This window comes from Lemur catta, chromosome 4 (assembly GCF_020740605.2).
Source record: "Lemur catta isolate mLemCat1 chromosome 4, mLemCat1.pri, whole genome shotgun sequence".
NCBI lineage: Eukaryota > Metazoa > Chordata > Mammalia > Primates > Lemuridae > Lemur > Lemur catta.
Window position 1 is genome coordinate 17717812 of NC_059131.1, and position 23547 is coordinate 17741358.

Sequence of the window (23547 nt, forward strand, 5' to 3'; positions counted from 1 at the left end):
CATTAGACACTGCAGGAAAAAAAGCAGTGAACTTGACACAGTGACAGAAACTATTCAAACTGAAAGAGAGAAAAAAGGCCAAAAAAGTATAGATGACCTCAGTCACCTATGGGATAATCCCACATAGTCTAACATACACATAATCATTCAAGAAAGGAGAGCAGAAGAAATTTTTGAAAAAATAATGGCCAAAATGTTTATAAATTTGATGAAAACTATAGATCTAAGAAGTTTAATGAACCCCAAGCAAAATAAACACAGAGAAAACTAGTAATAGTTTAAGCCATATCATAATCAAATTGCTGAAACAAAAATCTTAAAACTAGAGAAAAATGACACATATGTCAGATGAACAACAAAAAAGACCTACTGATTTTCTATACCTGGTATCATTCAAAATGACAGAAAGATGAAAAAAGAGAAAAATGGTATAAAATGTACCAAGATAAGAAAACAACTGTCTTTCTATATCCTTTATCGTTCAGAAATATAGGTGAAATAAAGATGTTTTCAAACAAACAAAGCTGAGAAAAGTTATCACCAGCAGACTAGTGTTCAAGCTAAAAGAAAATGAATGCAAATGAAAACTCTGATATACATAAAGCAATAGAGACAGATATAGTAAAGGTGTGAATAAATGGAAAATTATTTTTTCTCATTTGTTAACTTTAAATGAAAAATGATAATTATTTAAAGCAAAAAATAATAGTGGATTATGCAATATGTAGAAGTAAAATGTATGACAATAATAGTACAACAGATGATGTGGAAGAAATGAGACAATTCTGTTTATATAAAATAGTATAATATTTGAAGCTAGATGTTAAAAGGTAAAGATGCATTTTGTTAATAGAAAAGTGTTAAAGAATGGGAGGTAAAGGCTATTTGAACTAAGTGAACTTAGCAAGGTCACAATACGCATACTCAGTATTATAAAAATCAATTATATTTCTACATACTGGTCAAATACAATTGAATAATGATATAGAAAAAGCAATTTTAAAACATAAAATTTTGAGGCATAAATTTTAAATGGAATAATGTGTACAGCACTCTACACGAAAACTACATTGCTGAGAGAAATTAGAGATGGCCAAATAAATGGAAGGAGATACCATGTTCATGTACTATAAGATGCAATTTTTTTTTTTTTTTGAGACAGAGTCTTGCTCTGTTGCCCGGGCTAGAGGAAGTGCCGTGGCGTCAGCCTAGCTCACAGCAACCTCAAACTCCTGGGCTTAAGCGATCCTACTGCCTCAGCCTCCCGAGTAGCTGAGACTACAGGCATGCGCCACCATGCCCAGCTAATTTTTTCTATATATATTTTTAGTTGGCCAGATAATTTCTTTCTATTTTTAGTAGAGACGGGGTCTCGCTCTTGCTCAGGCTGGTCTCGAACTCCTGAGCTCAAACGATCCACCCGCCTCGGCCTCCCAGAGTGCTAGGATTACAGGCGTGAGCCACCACGCCCAGCCTAAGATACAATATTTTAAGATATCAGTTATTTCAGAATTGAACTAACTAACTAATAGGTAATCCCAAGAAAAATCCTAGCAGGCATCTTAGTATAAATGACAAGCTTTTTCTAAAATTTATATGAGAATTCAAAGGTCCCGGAATAGCCAAAACCACTTTGGAAAAAAAAAAAAGAAAGAAAATTTGAAGTGTTTATGCTACTTAATTTTAACAACTCTATAAAGCACTAGTCATCAAGACAGCATGGTTTTAGAATAAGGTTAAACATAGATGAATGCAACAGAATGGAGAGTACAGAAACAGACCCACATTTATATGGTGAATTTATCTTCAACAGAGACACCAAGACAAATAGTAAGAATAGTCTTTTCAACAAATAGTGATAGATCAACTGGATGTCCGTATGGAAAAAAATGAACCTCAACCCCCCCTCATTCCTATGCAAAAAATGAACTCATTGCAGATTGATCATAGACTTAAAAGTTAAAACTATAAAACTTTTCAACAAAAACATTTATGCCATTGAGATAGACAAAGACTTTAAGTAGGACATAGTACAAACCATGAAAGGAAAAAAATTGATAAACTGGATTTCATTAGAAGTTAAATCTTCTGCTCTTTAAAAACTACCTCCTTGTAAAAAAAGTGAATCAATAATAATCTTCTGAAACATAAATCACTAGGGTACACCCAGATGAGTTCACTGGTAATTCTACCAAACATTTAAAGAAGAAATTATGTTCTCTATAATCTCTTCCAAAAAATAGAAGCAAAAGAAATACTCCTAACTCATATTTGCAAAACACATATCGTATATAAAGGACTGGTACCCAAAATATACAAAGAACTCTTAAAAACTCAACAATAAGAAAACAAGCAACCCAATTTAAAAATGGGCAAAAGATCTGAACAGACACCTCACCAGAGAAGATACACAGATGGTAAATAAGTGTATGAAGAGATGCCTAACGTCGTATATCATTAGAAAATTGCAAACTAAAACAACAATATGTTGGCGAGGATATAGAGCAACAGGAACTCTCATTGCTGGTAAGAATGCAGAATGGTACAGCTACTTTGGAAGACAGTTTGGCAGTTTCTTATAAAACTAAGCATACTCTTACCATATGATCCAGCAATCATGTTCCTTGATGTTTACCCAAATGAATTGAAAACTTATGTTCACACAAAAACCTGCACATGAATGTTTATAGCAGCTTTATTCATAATTGCCAAAACTTGGAAGCTATCAAGTCATGAAAAGACATTGCTGAGAAGAAGCCAATCTGAAAAGGCTACATACTGTATGATTCCAACTATATTCTGGAAAAGGCAAAATTGTGGAGACAGTAAAAAGATCAGTGGTTTGCCAGGGGTCCGTTGTCAGTGGTTGCTAAAGGCAGGGATGAATACGGAGAGCATAGGGGATTTTTAGATATGTTCCTGTTCTGCTTGATTATTCTGTATTGGTGGATACATGTCATTGTACATTTGTCAAAACCCACAGAATATACAACACAAAGAGTGAGCCCTAATGTAAACTACGTACTTTAATTAATAATTATGTATCAATTTTGGCTCATCAATTCTAAGAAATATACCACACTAAGGCAATAATAGGAAAAACTGCCCAATCTAAAAGTAAGCAAAGGATTTTAAAAGACACTTCACAAAAAAAGATATGAAAATGGCCACTCAGCACATGAAAAGATGGTCAGTATCTTTAATCATCAAGGAAATGCAAATTAAAACTAGTCCAATACCACTGCATACCATTAGAATGCCCAAAATTTCTTAAAACTGACAGTACTAAATGATGGCAACGATGTGGAGCAACTTCAACTTTTATTATACATTGCTGGTGAGATCTAAAATGTTACAGCAAATTTAGGAAATTATTCAGCAATTTCTCATAGAGTTAAACATACATTTACCATTACCAAATACCATAATCCCACACTTAGGCATTTAACAAGAGAAGCTGGGTGTGGTGGCTCACACTGTAATCCTAGCACTTTGGGAAGCCTAGGTGGGAAGATTGCTTGAGCCCCCGAGTTTGAGACCAGCCTGAGCAACAGAGCAAGACCCTGTCTCTACAAAAACAATTTTTTTTTTTAATTAGCCAGGCATGGTGGCATGTGCCTTTAGTCCCAGCTACTTGGAAGCTGAGGCGAGAGGATCACTTGAGCCTAGGAGTTTGAGGTTGGTGTGAGCTATGATCATGCCACTGCACTCTAGCCTGGGCAACAGAGTGAGTTCCTATCTCAATTAAAACAAATAAACAAACAAAAAAAATAAGAGAAATGAAAGTACATGCCCATAAAAACTTGACTATAAATGTTTATACAGCTTTATTCATAATAGCTCCAAACTGGAACAACTTAAATGCCCATCAGCAAGTGACTTGTATACTCATAAAATGAAACAATTCTCAGCAATGAAAAAGAAGAAACTACCGTTAAATATCATGAATTATTCTTGAAAATATGCTGAGTGAAAAAAGCCATACATATTCCTTCTTTTTTAAAAGTTCTTAAACAGACAGAACTAATCTGTAGTAGTAGAAATCTGATCATTTGTTGCCAGGGGTGGGGCTGAGGTAGGCAAGAGTGACAGCCAAGCAACATGAAAGAACTTTTAGAGGTGGTAGAAATACCAGAAATACCCTATTTTCTTGATTTGGGTGGAAGGTCTTGGGTTTATACCTTTCCCAAAATTTGTTGAACTATACAAAATTTGTTGAACTTAAAATGGGTGCATTTTATTGTGTAGAAATTCTACAGCAATAAAATTTATTTTAGAAACATCTAATGTTAGAATCATTTCCAGCCAATAATTAGGTATCCACATTTCCAGTAGCTGTGAAGGTAGAATAAAGACATTTTCAGATATAAAAGGGCTCAAATATTTGCATGGTTTATTCACCTTTTCTAGTGAAGGTCCTGGAGGACATACTTCAGCAAACATGGGGAAAACCAAAAAAGAAAAAGGTACAATGTCCAGGGAAAACAAAGGATCTGAAAGAATTTCTAGGAATGACAGCTGTTCAACAACACTGGGGAACAACAAATGCACATTGAACCAGGGGTCTGGTGAGTCCTCTGGAAAGGAGGCCTCCAGGGAAGAAATGAAATTGATCTTGAGTCTATAGAAAATATTATGATAGATTTATGTCAAAATGTATGTAACATCTGGAAAATTCCCCTGGAGAAGCAGACAAATGAAAAAATAAGAAAATTGTTAACTTCAGAAAAAAGAAAGTATGGTACAAGAAAGGAGATTTGAACAAAGTGCACAACTTAACAGTGAGTAATATTTGCATAGTCATAAGACTCATAAAGAATTAACCTTTGATTTTATAAAAAACTATAATCTCTGTTGGAGAATTGGGAGCCAAGATGGTAGTAAGAGAGGTGTGGGAGAACTAAGACCTCATCTATAATGATGAGAAGTCAGTAAATGTAAAATTGGGATATCAAGAAGTATCATATACATATTTAGAAATACATAGATGAATGCCAAAGAAAACTGCTATAAGAGTTGCAAGTGGTTGCCTCTACTGAGAGAGAGGTAACCAAGGTATCAGAGGGGTGGGGTAGGAAACTGCTTTTATTCATTATGGGCCTTTTGGTTCTGACTTATAAATTATGTGTGTGTGTTAATTTGATAAAAATTAATGTTAATAAAAATAGAAAGTATCTTCTAGCTCTACAAGTCTGCAAAAGTGGGGTATTTCCTTCATAGTCTGTATTGAAGCAAATAGCTCTTTTTCTCCCTCTAAGATTTCCCCTTCTGAATACAGCATATAAATAAAAATATGTAAATAGGACAGAATGTTACACCTTGTGCTGATAAGTTTGCAAAGGCCAAGAGCATACAGGGAAAGATATTGAGGTAGATGAGGGTGAGGATAATAGATACAGACAGCCAGTCTGTAGTGTTTAGATATAGACAGGAAAGAAAAAAACAATTCAGGAGGCATAAAGCTAAGGAAACAAGCTGGGTGTGAGAAAGGAAAAAAGAATTAAGGATTGGAGAAGGAAAAAGAAAAAGGAAGATGGAGACAAAAATATGATAACATATAAAAGGAAGAGAAAAAGAATCACATTTAATTCTCTGCATGCCTCTAGCCTCTATGCTGTCCGTCACTACCTATTACTAAAACCAGTCTGTTATTGATTGGCCCACATCTTAACCTTGTGCCCACCCAGGAAAATCAGGCACCTTTCCTTACTTTAAGTCTTCAGACTTAAGCTGGACTATACCAAGTGCAAATGTCTCGTGTGGGATAGTTTAATTACCATCCTACATTACTACCTGAGATACTTCTGGCTCTATCCTCCATGGTACATATCTTTTCTCTTATATTTTTCTTTTCCTTGACATTTTTCTTTGTATTCTGAGAGAATCTCTGGTCTCAATTTTCTAGATCAAAACTGAATCTGCAGCTGTGTCCATTCTGCTCTTCAGGATCTTTTAAGCATAGCTATCATGTTTTTAATTTCTAAAAATTCTTTTTCTTAGGAGCCTATTACTTTTTATGGATGTGACAGACTTTCTAATCTGTATGATAATATTTATCATACTTACTAATACTTTAGAGTTTATCCATTTTCTGTACTAATCCTTTTTTCTTCAAAGTTACTTTCTTTGTTAAATTTGCTTTATTTCCTACTGTGGACTTTTCTTGAATGTTTGGTGAATGTTTGGTGAATTTTGACTGTCTCTCCATATATATTGAAAAAGACCTAGAATGCAAAAATATCACTAGCTGGCCAGGCACGGTGGCTCATACCTGTTATCCTAACACTTTAGGAAGTCGAGGTGGGAGGATTGCTTGAGCCCAGGAGTTCAAGACCAGTCTGGGCAATAGCAAGACCCTTTCTCTACAAGAAATAAAAAAAATTAACCTGGCATGGTAGCACATGCCTGTACTCCCAGCTACTCAGGAGGCTAAAGCAGGAAGATTTCTTGAGCCCAGGATTTGGAGGCTGCAATGTGCTATGATGACACCACTGCACTCTAGCCCAGGCAATAGAGTGAGACCCTGTCTCAAAAAAAAAAAAAATATATATATATATATATATATATATATATATATATATATATACACACACACACATATATACATAAAGCTACATATATTACTAGCTAATGTATTTCTTTAGCTAAAGTGAGAAGCCCTTTTCCCCTGAAAGTGAATGTAGGTTCTGATTATAGAAGTCCTGTTTCTCAGATATTGTGAGGGAATAGGGTTTAGAGGTGGGAAAATTCCTTGTGGCAGCCCTAGCACACTTTGGGAGATTCCCTGGGCAGAACTCCCACCTTGAGTCATATACATCACCATTGTAATCCCATGGGCAGGTGCCAAAGGCAGCCTTTAACCATCTCAGCAGTCACCCATGGCCTATTCCTTTACTTGCTCAAATGACCACTGAGCTTGGAGTTGTTCTGGTGTTCTTCTGGGAAATCTCTCTTTTTTGGAAAATCTTCTCTTTCTCCTATTGTAAGTTTTTAAAAATTTAGTTGAAGTTTCACCATCTGCTTCCATCTGTGTTTTATGTTTCAGAAATTCTTCATTGTTTTAGTCTGCTGCCATGGTACTACTTTTGCCTTTCCTTCAGCTGTAGATTTGCTTTTCCCTTTTTATTTCTTCAGTTATTTCAGTGATAATTTTGGAGGGAGAATAAAATATAGGTGATAAATCTGCCACATTGAACCAGAAAAATCCCCTTAGGTCTGTATTTACATATGAGAAAACCAAGGTCCAGGGAATGAAAAGGAAACACACGCACACGCACACACACACACACACACACACACGTATAAAAACTTGCGCAAAGTTATACAGTTAATATGTGCAGAACCAGGATTTAAATCTCAGTCTACCTGGTTTCAAAACATGCTTTTTATATGCACACACACACACACACACACACACACACATTCAGTGTGACTAAGTGATTTAAATAATTTTGTTAGAAATGTACTACCAGAGCACATCCAGATAAATTTTACTTTGTCAGCATAGATATCTCATGAGGCTATTGTTGATCAAAATGTGTACAACATGCCTCTGTGGCAGTACCTTCAAAACCTTTGCTGTGTCATTTTAACTGTCTTCAAATCCTTGTTCTTTATGGGTGGATTTGACTTTTGAAAATTACCAGGGTTATTTGGATCCAAATTTATTGATCCAAAAAGAATAATACTGGGTTTTTTAAAAGCAAAACTAAAATTAGATATATCTATGAGATTTATTTTCTCAAAGGACTTGTGGGCTGGTTAAGATAGTTCCTGAAGAATTCCAAAAATATTTAAGCATTGACAACATTGCTGGAGTAAGTGAATGACCTCCTGAGGCAGTTGTTTTTATGTTCTGCGAGCATACGCATTCTGGGATGATGATTGTTTCTTATTAATTTGTAGTATATTAAAAATATTGTGTAACTATGCAAATAATGAGTTTCACATGCAATATTTTTAGTACTTAAAAAATGCATTTTAACTTACCTTTTTTGAGGTTATCGTTAATGTGTTTTTTAATGTTTTTAGTAATTAAGATATTCACATGCATCAACATTCAAAAAAAATTTTTTAAGATGTATAATGAAAAGTCTCTTCCTAGAAGTGGTATTGTTTTTCTTCTGTACCTTCCAAAAACATGTATACATACACACAGACTTCCTCCCCACTCCCTTTTTTTTTTTTTGAGACAGTCTTGCTCTGTCACTCTGGATAGAGTGCAGTGGTGTCATCATAGCTCACTGTAACCTCCAACTCCTGGGCTCAAGCTATTCTCTCCCCTCAGTCTCCAGAGCAGCTGGGACTACAGGTGCATGCCACAACACCTGGCTAATATTTCTGTTGTTAGTAGAGATGGGTCTCACTGTTGCTCAGGCCGGTCTCAAACTCCTGAGCTCAAGTGATCCTCCTGCCTCAGCCTCCAAGAGTGCTAGGATTACAGGCAGGAGCCACCTCACCCGGCCCCTTTTTTTATACAAATAATTCATACTATACACATTTGCTGTTCTGTATCTTAGTCTTTTTTTTACATAATTTTCTTTGGATGTCATTCTGTATCGGCACATAAAGAGCTTCTTTATTCTTTCTTACAACTTTTACAACTTTTTTATAGTTGTGCCAGAATTTACTTAACCAGATAGTTTAAGTTTCCAAATAAGTACTCTTTTTATCATTGAAATAATATTTTATAGGGAAAATGTCACTTTAGGATATATTACTTTTGAAAAATTACTCATTTTATCCTCCATTGTGACAATGACTTCTTATCTTTTCTTAAATCAGGATTACCTGAGCTGGAATTGGAAACAATGGATAACCAGTTTGGACAACCAGGAGCCGGTGATCAGATTCCGTGGACAAATAATACCATGACAGCTGTAAATCAGAATAAACCAGAAGAGTAAGTAATACACTTTGTATTTTATAAGGTATCAGATCCCAACTTCTAAACAAAGACTGCTTTTCCCAAACTGGATTCCAGTTTATATTGGTATTTTGTGAAATATTAATAGATGTAAATGTTTAATGAAAAAAAGCTAGGAGGAAAGACACTGAGTTAAATGGATTTATTTACTGCATGACCACAGGGCTAAGTGTACATTGTAATCACCAAGAGATTCATACAGTATTCAGCTATTGTTTTATATTTCATCTATTATTTTGCTTTGGTTGATTACCATGATTTTTCTGGGACCTGTGTATGAATTGGCCTCACTACAACAATTATGTTGCTCTTGATCTTTTAGTTATATAATTATTTTGTTCAGCATTTCTGTTTGTTTGGAGCTAGAATGTATAAGGAAGGAAAGTACTTTTTACATCTACTTAGTGTCCCATTCTGATTAAAATTTAATTTTTTAATCCACATAGGCAGCTATATTCTGTAGTATAGAGTACATCTCATACAGGGCAACCAAGGGATGACTAGGTAGTATTGAGTGTGGTTTAGACTCAGAGCCTTCACTATGAATTGTATTCCCATTTACCTTCCAAAGGAAGGATCCTTATAATTATATTATTGTATTAGTGTTATTAGTATTATTTTCTGTATATTTCTGTTTTATCTATCAGTTAGTATCAGTTTGGATTAGACTGCATATTTACTACATATAATTAATGAACAATTTGTTTTATTGCTTAACACCTAGCATATTTCATTTTCTGGGTTTTTTTGGTTGGTTGTTTGTTTTGAGACAGAATCTTGCTCTGTTGCCCGGGCTAGAGTGCTGTGGCGTCAGCCTAGCTCACAGCAACCTCAAACTCCTGGGCTCAAGCGATCTTTCTACCTCAGCCTCCTGAGTAGCTGGGACTACAGGCATGTGCCACCATGCCTGGATAATTTTTTCTATATATTTTTAGCTGTCCAGATCATTTCTTTCTATTTTTAGTAGAGACGGGGTCTCGCTCTTGCTCAGGCTGGTCTCAAACTCCTGACCTCGAGAGATCCTCCCGCCTCGGTCTCCCAGAGTGCTAGGATTACAGGCATGAGCCACTGCGCATGGCCCATTTTCCAGTTTGATTTCTTTTGTAAATGGTAACCATGTCATTTTATCAAGATGATTTGATCATTTTTGAAAGTTAAGTAATATAATATGTACTGTTTTGATTATGGTTTAGTTATCAACAATTAATGGCAACCATAAAATAGATAGAATAAATATGAATATAGGCTAAATGAATTTTTCCTGAGTCTTTCACTGATTTGTATTTTTTACTTTTATTAAAAATTTTTTCCCCTTTCTTAACTATGTTTGGTTTATTTTTCAGACCATTTCTTTAAGCTAACATGAAGAATATGGAAGCAAAAATTCAGTGATTGATAAAAAAATGAAAAATATATTCAAGCTACATACCAGATATTCATTTACGTTCTGCACATTAAGCATAGAACATTTCATTGCATTAGAATAGCATCTCAAGAGAATTTTCTAGAACCAGATTTGCATATATATGTGTGTGTGTATATTTGCATTCTTAAGGTTGAATAATTATTTGCTATGTCAATCTGAAATTTCTTATCTTTCGATCCTGCAGCCAGTGTATTAGTTCACAATTAGATGAGCTCCTCTGTCCACCAACAACAGTAGAAGGAAGAAATGATGAGAAGGCTCTTCTTGAACAGCTGGTATCCTTCCTCAGTGGCAAAGATGAAACTGAGCTAGCTGAACTAGACAGAGCTCTGGGAATTGACAAACTTGTTCAGGTATTTATTAAAGTCATCCTTATTTACATGATGCATTCCTAAGAAACTACAAAATGATTTTTAAGCAAAATTTTTTAATATTGTTCCCACTATGCTTTAGCTAACTTTTATAATTTACGCCTTGTGAAAATTGTCAAAATATATAATAGTTTAATAGTGGCTTTTTAAACAAACAAGAAGTACCATAATAATTAAGAATTATTAGTAAGTCTTAGCTTTTCACTATGGAACAGAACCTTACAAGCTCCAGCTAGAATAGAATCCAGATTTATATATTCACTTCTTATTTTAGAACTTAATTTATCCTTCATTCACATGTGTCTTCAACTTATATAATCCATGACATTCTAACTTCCTGGTTAGTATCTTTTAGCCCGTAGGGTGATAAAATCAATTTTGTGTATCATGACCAGCATTTTTAAAATGGAGTAGAATAGTGTAGAATAGGCCGGGCGCAGTGGCTCACGCCTGTAATCCTAGCCCTCTGGGAGGCCGAGGCGGGTGGATCGCTCGAGGTCAGGAGTTCGAGACCAGCCTGAGCGAGACCCCGTCTCTACTAAAAATAGAAAGAAATTATCTGGACAACTAAAAATATATATAGAAAAAATTAGCCGGGCATGGTGGCGCATGCCTGTAGTCCCAGCTACTCAGGAGGCTGAGGCAGTAGGATCGCTTAAGCCCAGGAGTTTGAGGTTGCTGTGAGCTAGGCTGACGCCATGGCACTCACTCTAGCCCGGGCAACAAAGTGAGACTCTGTCTCAAAAAAAAAAAAATAGTGTAGAATACAAAGTATCAAAGTGTACAGCCCATAAAAAGGGAAAGTTCTGCTTCATGAAACTCTCCTCAGTTACATGCACAAATACACATGCACAATAAGTCACAATTTAAAATATGTTTCTTACAGTGGGTAATAGTGAAAACATTTGAAACCCATCACTCTATGGCCTTCTGTCATGTCAGCTATGAATTTTTTTCAAATAAAAGCATGGATTCTATATTTGAGATAGAAAAATGCCTGCATGATCCTTCCTCTAAGAATCTGTTTCATATAGGAACCTATTAAATGTGAAGTTTATTGATTCTTAGGCTTTGCAATGAAGTTGTTTTCAAACCTTTTGGCTTCATTTCATTGATTTAGAGCCTTTATTTTAACTATATTTTTATCTCTTTACTGAGATATTGAATATCTCAGTTAATCTTTACCCCATTTTAAAAGCAACTTTTATAAATGATTCCTTTAGGTAGCAAACTTCTAGAGAGCATGAATTCAGAATGAATATATTATGATGACACTTTCTAGTGTTAAACACTCAGGTCCAAAATTATATAGAAAAGCATGTTGTTTATTGGTAGAAATTTATTTGTAAAATGTTTTGGCTTCTTTTCTAACAGGGGGGTGGATTAGATGTGTTATCAGAGAGATTTCCACCACAACAAGCAACACCACCTTTAATGATGGAAGAAAGACCCAATCTTTATTCCCAGCCTTACTCTTCTCCTTCTCCTACTGCCAATCTCCCTAGCCCTTTCCAAGGCATGGTCAGGCAAAAACCTTCACTGGGGACTATGCCTGTTCAAGTAACACCTCCCCGAGGTGCTTTTTCACCTGGTATGGGCATGCAGCCCAGGCAAACGCTAAACAGACCTCCAGCTGCACCGAACCAACTTCGACTTCAACTACAACAGCGATTACAAGGACAACAGCAGGTGAGTGTTTTTGTTCAGGAGTCGATGCTTTTTAAAGGTATGTACCAAGTCTCGGCAATAAGACAGCCCAATTACTACAATAAAGTCCACTCCCAGAACCTTCATGAAAGACTCAAATAACCATCTTTGGCCTGCTAGGATAGGGAAAGGGACCTTCATTCAATTAAAGACTGCTGGCTCATAACAAAGCACATCAAAATTTAGAAGGAATTTATTTTTTGTTTTTTGAGATACAAATGCTTCAGAATAAACATTATACAATTATTAAATTAATAAAGAGAAAGCTTAATTTACAGAGTGGAACATCAAGAGATACCACTTATGATTGTTGGGATAAAAAGTATAGTTTATCTTGTTCAAAGTTGGAGAGATTGATGCCTAGTGATGTTATTATATTAGGAGAATGAAAGAAAGGATAGTTTGAGGGCCTGGGAATTGTGAGTTAAATCTTCTTTCTGGTGACTGGAAATCAGTAGGTACAGTGGCATAATACTTAAGATCATATAAGTCGCAAAGTGGAGATAGCCATCTAGGACCACAAAAGCAAGTGGTGACAAGTATTGCTGTGGAAATGGGACTGGGGCTGCAGATTGTTGCTTCTTGTTTTCAGTCCTTCTGTATATTATGTATATTGCTTTGGATTTTTAAAAAACTGTGTAAAGAAATTCCCTGGAGCCTTACTAATTCAAGAAGGGAGACAAAGGAGATAAATCATGTTGGAAAGGCAGTATGATAAAATGGTTAAAAGAGTTAGTTCCCGCTTCAAGCCTCAGTTCTAAACTTAGATAGATTGCCTTAATCAAATTATTTACCCTTTTAAAGCTCCTACTTCCTCATCTATAAAAATAGTCTAATAAATAATTCCTTTACCTCACAGGTAGTTGTGTGGATTAAACAAGATAAAGCACATGAAGCCCTTAACACAGTGCCTGGCATATTATAGCACTTAACACATACAAGCTATTATTATAAAATTATATTCAATAAATATAACAGATGATAAAATGTGCTTTTATTCAACTTAAAAAGAAGAAGATGATGAAAGAAGAAAGAGAAAGGGAGAGATGAGAGAAAAAAATTTTTAAGTGGTAAAATAACAAAGAAAGGAATAATTTTTAAAATGCTGGGATGGAATAAACAACTCAAAGAAGTAATAAGGAAAGAGAGAGGAAAAGAAAAACAAAAAGGGAGTTATATGTTCTGAGGTGTTAGTTGAAGATAAACTACTACTCATTACAGCTTGCTATTCATCTTTAGGTAGAGGACACAAGAATAAAAAATGCTTAATAATTTCCCCACATTTAATTTTTCACAAAACATATTTTGGAGAACTGTGCCAGGTACTGTCAGGAATGCAAAGAACAAAAGATACAGGCAACTTTCCAAACTTATGGTCTGTTTGGGGTGGTCAAAACATAAATACCTAAAAAGTTAAATAATACTGCAGGGCTAAATCAAAAAAGTAGAGGAAAATGTAGGTATGCCGATTTCCTCATTTCACAAGCTCAAGTTCAGTAAATACTGCCTAATGTTACAGGTTCAGTGAGCAAGACCAGACCAAGGATCTAGGTCAGTTTGGTGCACGGATGGAATGGTGATTCATACTCACTTCAGAAAAAAGTTGTTTTGCCTCCATGTCCTCTTAAAGCAGCTGATGAGCAGAGAAGCCCTGCAAAGCCTATAACATGCAGATAAAGTTACAAATAGGTGAATGTTGCTCCCCCTTGCTTCCTTTAAATCTCATGAAGGCATATCAAAGTTTGATGGCCTTGTTAGCCCAATAGAGTGAAGTATCCACCAAGTTGAAGAAATGCAGAATTTTGGGCTCACTATGTTTTAAGCCCCCACATATGTCGATACACAAAAACAGCTTCTGCTACCACATACGATAGTAACTCTAACTCACAAGCCACGTGTCTGGGCCTACTCTCTGTGTTCTGTGCCATAAGTTCTTGCTATCTCAGCAATGGGTTGCTCAGCTTCACTTGCACTTCAGGTGCCGGGAGTTTTACATGTGTGTCCCCTTAAGGGCTTCCTGTGAGCACGTCTGGCCAATGCTTATCTCAGTCAGTGTCTCAGTTAAGGTGCTTTCAACAACAAGGAAAAAAAAGATCTACTCAAAGTAGTAAAACAATAAAGAAAGTACTTTGATTCAAATAGAAGCAGGTCCAGGTATGGTTATTTCAGAGGTTCAGGGATGTTATCACGGACCTGTTAGGGTGTGAAGTCCCTATGTGAGTGAGAAAGATTTCTCAAAGTTTAGGACAGAAAGAAGCACAAAGTTTATTTACTTGCTCTGGGAAGAGAGAGAGGGTGCAGCTCCAGAAATAAAGGGAGGAGCTGGCCAAACAACTCTGACTCTTTATTAGGACAGGCTGAGCCCAGGTAGGAGGGATTTATGATGTAGCCCAATTAGCAGAAGACAGCTGAGAAACTGTTGTGTTGGCTTTTTTTGTTTTTTACGTAGCAGATTGATAACAGAAATTAGTGTTTTCTTTCCTCTTGGTAATACGAGGCGTCCAGTGCCATCTCTTTTTGAGGAAGTGGGGAAAGTTCACACTCCTACTATCTGCTGAAGAACTTTTTTAAGGCTGTTTAAACAATATTCAAAAACCTTCTACAGGCAGTGAATTTTAATGTCAGTTTACCTTCTTTTGTTTGCTCGGCTTCTTTTAAGTGCTATGTAAACATCTCTGTAGGAGAGATATTCACATTACTAACCTTAGAAACGGAGTTCATACCACTCTCAGTGGCTGTCGGTTAGAAATTTATTTTTTCTTGTTAGCCCAGTAATCCTTGGCATGCCGTGATTACAGATACCACATGCAAACAAAACTATATCTAACAGGAGAAAAGGGACTGTTTCTTTCCTATGCAGTTCTTTTCAAACACCAGGAAACTTTTTCCAAAAGGCTTTCTTCCACCCAAAAAAAAGAAAAAAGGAGGGGAAAAAGAAAAAGGAAAAAAATAAGACTTCACATGTCTGGCTAGCTAGAATTGAGGCACATATACAACCTTAACCAGTTGCTGGCAAGGATTGACTTAAAGCACTCATGGATTACCCCTGGAGTCGTGATTTGGAATGATCAGCTGAACAAAATCCTATTCTGTCTTCAAGGAAGAAGGGGAGAGTAAATGGCTGTGGGTTGGCAATAACAGTACCTGATAAAATCAAGAAATTGAGGTTTAAATGTATTATTTAAAGTCACACGGATAAGCTTATAAGTGAGATCAAATAGTAAACTGATATAGCATGTATAGCATGTCTACTCTTTCTCCTGCCTTAAATCCTATTAAATGACAGGTTGTATATGTTAAGTGACTAAATTCATATCAATATAGACAAAAAAAGAGAGAGAATACCATTAGCACACTAAAAAATTAAGTCATTTTGAAATATAGAAAGCTAACCGTAACCCTAACCCTAACAGTAATTACTATTACTATTCTCTCTCTGAATAGTTTATTCATATCAAATTATTGAGGAAGCAGTTTTTAAACTATAGATTGTTTACAATAAAATCTCACTTCCAAGAATACTTGCTTATTACCACATAATGTTAAGGCATGCCTATGACCTGGAACCCTAAGCCTGTTCTAGACTGATTTTCCAAACCAGTGTTCCATAGAAGATTGTTCTGGGAGATAGATGTTAATGGTTATATGTCAGAAAAAAAGGTCTGTGATAAATAAATTGCACAGTATATCCCCTTCCTGGAGATCCACAATGTGCTTTGGCCAATTAAAGGCTCATAAAATTACTGCAGTAAATAAATCTGTTTCACCTTGTGTAACCCATCATTTCCAATACTTAATACAGCACAGCATGCTATTTTCCTGGCACATCTATTAATATCCTACAGAACAATGTTCTTTAGAACACCAATTTGGGAAATGCTGGTCTAAAGTAATTACTTCTAGTTAAATAATCCATTTTCTCAGACCATTTGCCTCTTACATAATTCTCTCTAGCTAATGAAATCATGCTGGATATTCCCCAAATATGTACCCACCAGACAAAGTATCTCCAAGTGAGAATACCCTCCAAATACCTCAACTTTCCATTCATCTTCCAGACCTTTGTAGAATGTCCCCTTATTGTATACTTTTTAATTCACAATATTTTAAGACTTAGAGCTGATTTAGCCATTACTGTACTTATCTGAAATAAATATTAACATGTTTGTTAAAGTACAATAAATGGATGTGTGCATATATACACATTCATGTATGTACATGTGTTTATATTCTCCTTTTATATCCTCTGCCATATTTAGTGTTCTAAAGGCAATAAATATTTGATAAATGTTGGGAATTGCCAGCCTTTTGGAAAATAAATGTGGGAAATAATCTTACTAAACCTGCCACACTTTTAGTAATCAACAGAAAGTTTGTGTTACTATATAAGGCCTCGGTTATGTTGGTATGTAGAAATATAATATCTCATTGTTTCCATTTTTCTCTAGTTAATACACCAAAATCGGCAAGCTATCTTAAATCAGTTTGCAGCAACTGCTCCTGTTGGCATCAACATGAGATCAAGCATGCAGCAGCAAATTACACCTCAGGTAATGTGAAAAAAACAGATATTGTTAGTACTTCTCTAACCCAAGCAGTATTTCTTAGTGTTGACTTCAGTGTCTTTGAAATGGTCTGTGAACTGATCTTTAATGATGTTTGTAGTGTAGTTTTCTTCCAGAATGAATTAATAATCTACTTGTAATACCTCTTGCTGATATTTGATCTAAAGCCAAGAGTTCTTTGTTTTGTTTTATTGTTATGGTTGTCATTGTTATTGGATACCTGATGACTAAGTAGAAAATTCTTACTGCTGTACTGAAGAGCACCAGGAATAAGAAGCCTCTACTATGACACTGTGTGAATGGTATCCAAAACCTGACCAAAACCCAGTCATATTGCTAAGCTGTCTTAACTGTTTTGTGTACTCTGCTCAATCTGAACCTTAGCATTTTCTAGCTTTCATTTATTTTAAAAATCCTTATATAGAGACCCAGAACCATTGGAACTTTAAACAGAAAAAGAATTGGGTTGCCTTCTGAACGTTATCTAGTACGTACTTGCTACTTTACTCCCACACATATTTTAACATTTTTGCTTCAAGTGCTTATTTATGTTTTCAAACCAAGTTGATGTAAAAATGTGGCCAATAAGAGATTTTAAAGAGGGTTTAAACAAAACTCTTCTTTCCTCCATAAAAGGGACCTAAATGGATTTGGGGCAAATATAGGAAGCTAACACCCATCAAAGGGATAAACACAGCCATGCATCGCTTAAAGACAAGGATATGTCTGAGAAATGTGTCATTAGGTGACTTTGTAGTTGTGTAACCGTAGAGTGTACTTACACAAACCCAGATGGCATAGCCTACTACACACCTAAGCTATATGGTATAGCCAATTGCTCCTAGGTTACTAACCTGTACCGCATGTTACTGTACTGAATACTGTAGGCAATTGTAAGAAAATGGTGTTTGCATACCTAAACATATCTAAGCATAGAAGAGGTACAGTAAAAATACCATACCGTAATCTTATTGTACCACTGTTGTATATGCAGTCCATCATTGACCAAAATGTCATTATACAGCATGTATTGACGGAAGCTGCTGGTAAGCAGCAGATATATGTAAGCAGCATCTTTATGAGTGAAGATTTGGGTTTCTGTGTCTTATAAATTGTAAATCTCAGTGTTAGCTCATTCAGGGGTTATTAGTTGGTAAAGAAACAAGACCCCACTTTTGGAATCCATGTAAAGATGGTTTTTATCAGAAAGTCATATTTCATAGTTTCTTCCAGATTGGACCATTTCTAGTTGGCAAGTTTAATTTTAATAGAGCTTTATGCTTTAACCAGATCCTCAATCTAAATTGACATTTTCTGAAGAAGGCTTTATTGACATCACATGTTGCTTTGCATGTTAAACTGAAAAGTGATTTCCACTTGATTTTACCACTTCTTGCCTCATCCATAATATTATAGCTATTAAACCACTTATGCTAATGCATGGAGTAGTCTTACACCACAATAATGATATAAAAACACTAATTTCCATTTATTTCTTTTTACTATTTTATTTAGTCTTACTATTTCCTATTTAGTTAATTATTTTCTTTTTTCAATTTTTTATCTTTTATTATGGATACATAATAGTTGTGTATATTTATAGGGTACATGTGATGTTTTGATACAGGCATATAATGTGTATTAATCAAATCAGGGTAATTGGGGTATCCATCACATTGGGCACTTATCATTTCTTTGTGTTAGGAACATTCCAATTCCACTTTTTTAGTTATTTTAAAGTATACTCTAATTTATATCTTTTATTCTGTCGCATTATATTTTTGCACCCACTAAACATCCCCATTTTATCCCTCCCTCCCCACTACCCTTCCCAGCCTCTGGTAACCATCAATTATTTTCTTTTTAAGTGATAATTTGTTAGGCATTGAATCCTGGATTTGTGATTCTTCCTTTTTTAATGGCATTTGTAGGGTTTTTTTTCTGATTGTAAAGGTATTATATGTTCATTGTAGGTAATTTGGTAAATACAGAAAAGTATAATGAAGAAGAAAATTAAAATCACTTAATAAGCACATTTTATCCATTTAAATAAAGTAGGGATAATTATCTCAATGAGAAAAGGGGGCAGCTATAAGTTTCTCCATACTAGAAACGCAGTAAATTTTTTGTAATTGACAAAGAGTCTCTTAACAATCTAATGTCAGATAGAATAGAAGTCATCAAGCACATTTTCTTTCACTTCTTTGTGGTTTTCATGTTTCTCTTAAGAGTTTTTATGGCCTGTATTATTGAGAATTTGCATTGAACCAGTAATAATAGTCAGATATTGTTTTAGCATTTCTCAGCTACTTTTAATCTATAAAGTGTGCTTAATTCATTTTTTCTCCTGTGATTACTGCTTAAGAGATTTTTGTTCCTGTTTTGGTTTCCCTTGTGCGCTGATAATTGCTACATATTTTATTGCCCCAAGCTACTGGGCTCTATCCTACAAGCTTTATAAGATAAGTAATAATTATAATAATTTTAATAAGTGAGGGTTCTTTTTCTCCTTTGCAGCCACCCCTGAACGCTCAAATGTTGGCACAGCGTCAGCGGGAGTTGTACAGTCAGCAGCACCGACAGAGGCAGCTAATACAGCAGCAAAGAGCCATGCTCATGAGGCAACAAAGCTTTGGGAACAATCTCCCTCCCTCATCTGGACTGCCAGTTCAAATGGGGAACCCCCGTCTTCCTCAGGGTGCTCCACAGCAATTCCCCTATCCACCAAACTATGGTACAAATCCAGGAACCCCGCCGGCTTCTACCAGCCCATTTTCACAGCTGGCAGCAAATCCTGAAGCATCCCTGGCCAACCGCAACAGCATGGTGAACAGAGGCATGACAGGAAACATGGGAGGACAATTTGGCACTGGAATCAATCCTCAGATGCAGCAGAATGTCTTCCAGTATCCAGGATCAGGTATGAGGGTCACAACTTTAGTTGCTCTTATAAGTAATACATACAGGCTTGGTCTCTCTTCATATGTGTTGGTTCACTGACATTGACGTAGACAGCATGCTGGAGAGGAAAGATGCTGACATGGGAACCAGGAGATCCAGGCTCCAGACTGAGCTCTTGCCACCACGTGGCTGATGGTCTGAGGCTTACCTCCCTTTCATAGCTGAGATGATTGAATTAGAGGATCCATAAGGACCTAAATCTAAAATTTTTAACATTTTGTATGCAAAGTACATTCTCTTATTTTTTCTCTCATGGATCTCTATGAGAATCTAGTGAAAGTCCTTCCCAGACAATGGAGTTTAGTATACTAATTCAAATTTGCATATAGTTTTTTCATTGTACGGGAAATTTTGTTTTTGATAGTTTACATGAGGATAATCAATCTCCACAAAGTATCTCAGACTTCTCACTGGTGCCGCCACTCTTGGCTGCTGTGGTTGCAGCTTTGTCTGGAGTACCAATCAACTGTCTGGCTTCCAAATGTTTTTTTCTTTTTTAATCTTTCATTTACACTATCTGTCTTCTATTCTCTTTGTCCTAGGTGATGATATCTTTTTCTGTTTCTTTTCTATCACTTTAAGCTTCTAATAGGTAGTAGCAGCAATACACATTTGATTAATCCACATGTTTAATCAAATTTCTGTGCAAAATTCATGGCCAATTCCTGAAAAAAAATTGAAATAAATCCTTTGATTATATAAACGAAAGAAAGAAGGTAAATTTTAAGGTTGCTTAAAAATGAATTTCAGTGAGATAGGTGCTATTTGACTTGAATAAAATGTCGAGGTTACATAGAGATTTTTGACATTGGCACTATGCTTATCAGCTTTGACAGCCAAATCAATTTAGAGTTTCCATTCTGATGGCAACAAGTCTAAAATCTTTTGGCTGTCAAATTAAGTATCTAAGAAGATTTGTGTCAAAGAGCACCAGAACTCTCTAAGACATTTTAATCAAAATTATGCCGCACTAGTTTCTTTGTCCTCAAGACAATGATGTCACTGATACTATCTGTGTGGGAAAGAAAAGGATTATGAATCCATTTTTTAATTATTATGGTTGTCTGGACAGGAGTGGCCTTCAAAAGAGTTTTATTTCCATGTGTCCTGTAATTTCTATATACAAAGAATTTAAACAAGGCCTTTTCACTTTAGCCTGCAAAAGTACTTCCTCCAACATGAGAAGACTTCTGTAATTGTCTGCTTTTCCATTCCTCTCCCAAAATGACAACTTGGCCAAAACAGCAAATAGATTTTTAGCAGCCTTCATGATATTGATTGTAGTGCCTTTAATCAAAAGATTTATCTCATTCATAAGGGGGAAAAAAGTAACATAAATGAGCCAAACATTAATAAATTCCTCATCAAATTATTCTAAGGATTCTTTTCTCTTAAAAAAGAATAGAAATACTACTTCTATCAATTTCCAGTCATGTACTTTAAAATTTCTCCTCTGGAAAGCAAAGAAAGGAGAACTTCATATCCTGCTCCCATTCCTGGACAAAGACACGTGGAAAGGCACTGCTTCAAAGCCCTCGTTCTGATGAAGTTGACAAGATTTCTTTCAGGATTGTGGGTCTAGTCTTTGATCTGTTTTGTGTCAATATAGAACACAGTGAGTTGAAATAATTGAGTGGGTGGAGCTTCCTTCTTTTCCAGGCAGCATGACCAGATGTCTTCCTACCCATGATAAGCATTCTATCTGGTACCTGGATTTTTCTTCCAGACTCACTTTTGATTAACAAAAAATACTTTTCACAAAATGAGAATTTTTCTTTGATAAAGTCAGCATTCATACTACAAATAAAACCCAGAAGAGATTAGTAGTTTCATCTAGTTGCAGACTGAAATGAAATGGCAGGGCTATCAGTTTTTCCTTAAACTGCTTCAAAATAACACTGGAAATATTGTTAGTTTTTTGGGAAAGATTAAGTACATTTAAAGATACAATGTTTTTAATTCCTTCCACCACTCTAAATTATAAACATGCTCCAAGAATGATCAGCAATCTGGTAGAGGGCTTTAGGACCAGGTTTTATATTGGCACAAATTCAAGTTTTGGAAAAGTACCAACCTGTTCAAATCAAGCCTTCTCAAAAAAAAAACAAAAAAACACAGTTTATTGTCGCTGAATGAAATCCAGATATAGGGGCTGTTTGGCCTTTGTTGGTTTTATGCTTCTATTGCCAATAAATTTGCCACTCAAAAAATACTAAAATATATGTATCCCAGTTTGTTTCAGGGTTTGGTAAACTAAGGTCCATGAGCCTAATCTGGCCCACCTGTTTTTGGAAACAAAGTTTTATTGGAACACAGCCATATTCACTAGTTTATGTATTACCTATGGCTGGTTTCACACAACAGAGTTAAATAGGTACAGAAACATTATGGCCTGCAAAACTGAAAATATTTACTATCTGGCCCTTTGTAGAAAAATTTTGCTGATCCCTGCGTTAACTGATGACAGTAAAACCAAAGGATGACTACATTATCTTTGCTCTACATCCTTTGCTTTGGCATCTTTCAGCTTAATATAGGCTCACATTAAATGAAGGAACATGTAAGCAATAGTAATGACAGAGTGTGTTTTCTTGTATTTCTGAAAACAGAAAACTTTCCTAGATCATCGTGCCATGTCGATGAGTGCACAAGAACAGAATTAGACATTTAAAACTTGTTTTATACTAAGGCAATATTCAAAGTAAATATGGGGAATTTTTTTAACATTGTACCCAATAAATGGATTCCTCGAAGCCCGTCTGGAGACCTTTCTTCCATGAACTACAGTAAACATGCTACTCCACCACTCCTCCTCAGTGATCTCATCTACTTCTGGGGGTTCAGGGACCTCTGCATGCTAATGACTCCATTCTCTATCTCTGCAACAGATCTCTCAGCTCATGTGTACGGCTGCCTACTAGATACACATACTTGCATTTCCACCAGCACCCCAAACGCAACTTGTCCAAAGCTTGAGTTAGACTCATCAGCCCCACTTCCACTTCCTTACCTGCAGCCTTCTGATTTCAAGATTGTTCTTTTTTAAGCACCAAAGGAGGCAAGAAAAGCTTCATCTTTCTCTGCTTCACCCCTTTTAATAAAAAGATTTGTTCTGTAAAATTTGGATTTAGTCAAAAGGCCGCACTTAAGGACTTAGAAGGCCACATGTGACCATAAGGCCACAGGTTCCCTACCCTTGCATGAAGTGTCTTTTACTTCTAGGGCTTTGTACATCCTGTACCCTTTGTCTAAAGTATCCTTTCCTCACATGTCTCATTCCTGTAGCTCCCTCCTCTCAGGTATATCTTCTGTGAGGACCCTTCCCTGACACTCCCAATCATAAGCACTCACCACCTTGTCATATAACCACTTGTTAACCTAACTGCCTTTCTTTTTAAACAGCAAGTTCCTTGCATGAGCAAAGTGTGACTTTTTAAATCATTGTTTTTCCAGTGCTTAGCATAGTGATCTGGTACTGAGTAGGTGCTTAATGAGTCTTTGAAGAAATAAAAGAAGTATGAATTCTAATTTTAGTCGCTGCAATCAAATGGCTGCAATACTAGTTAAGGTCCAGCAGAAAGACTTAACATA

The 23547-nt window shown here is 35.8% G+C and overlaps 1 protein-coding gene across 8 annotated transcripts in view; it reads left to right on the forward strand.

The window, feature by feature from the left end:
• NCOA1 (nuclear receptor coactivator 1) overlaps positions 1 to 23547 on the forward strand; it is a 241129-nt gene that overhangs the window by 198682 nt on the left and 18900 nt on the right. For all 8 annotated transcript variants that reach the window (XM_045549164.1, XM_045549169.1, XM_045549165.1 and 5 more), the window contains 5 exons: positions 8785 to 8902; positions 10537 to 10705; positions 12098 to 12412; positions 16879 to 16980; positions 19513 to 19915. In XM_045549164.1, coding sequence (XP_045405120.1) covers positions 8785 to 8902; positions 10537 to 10705; positions 12098 to 12412; positions 16879 to 16980; positions 19513 to 19915 — 1107 coding nt within the window. The remainder of the gene's footprint in view (positions 1 to 8784; positions 8903 to 10536; positions 10706 to 12097; positions 12413 to 16878; positions 16981 to 19512; positions 19916 to 23547) is intronic.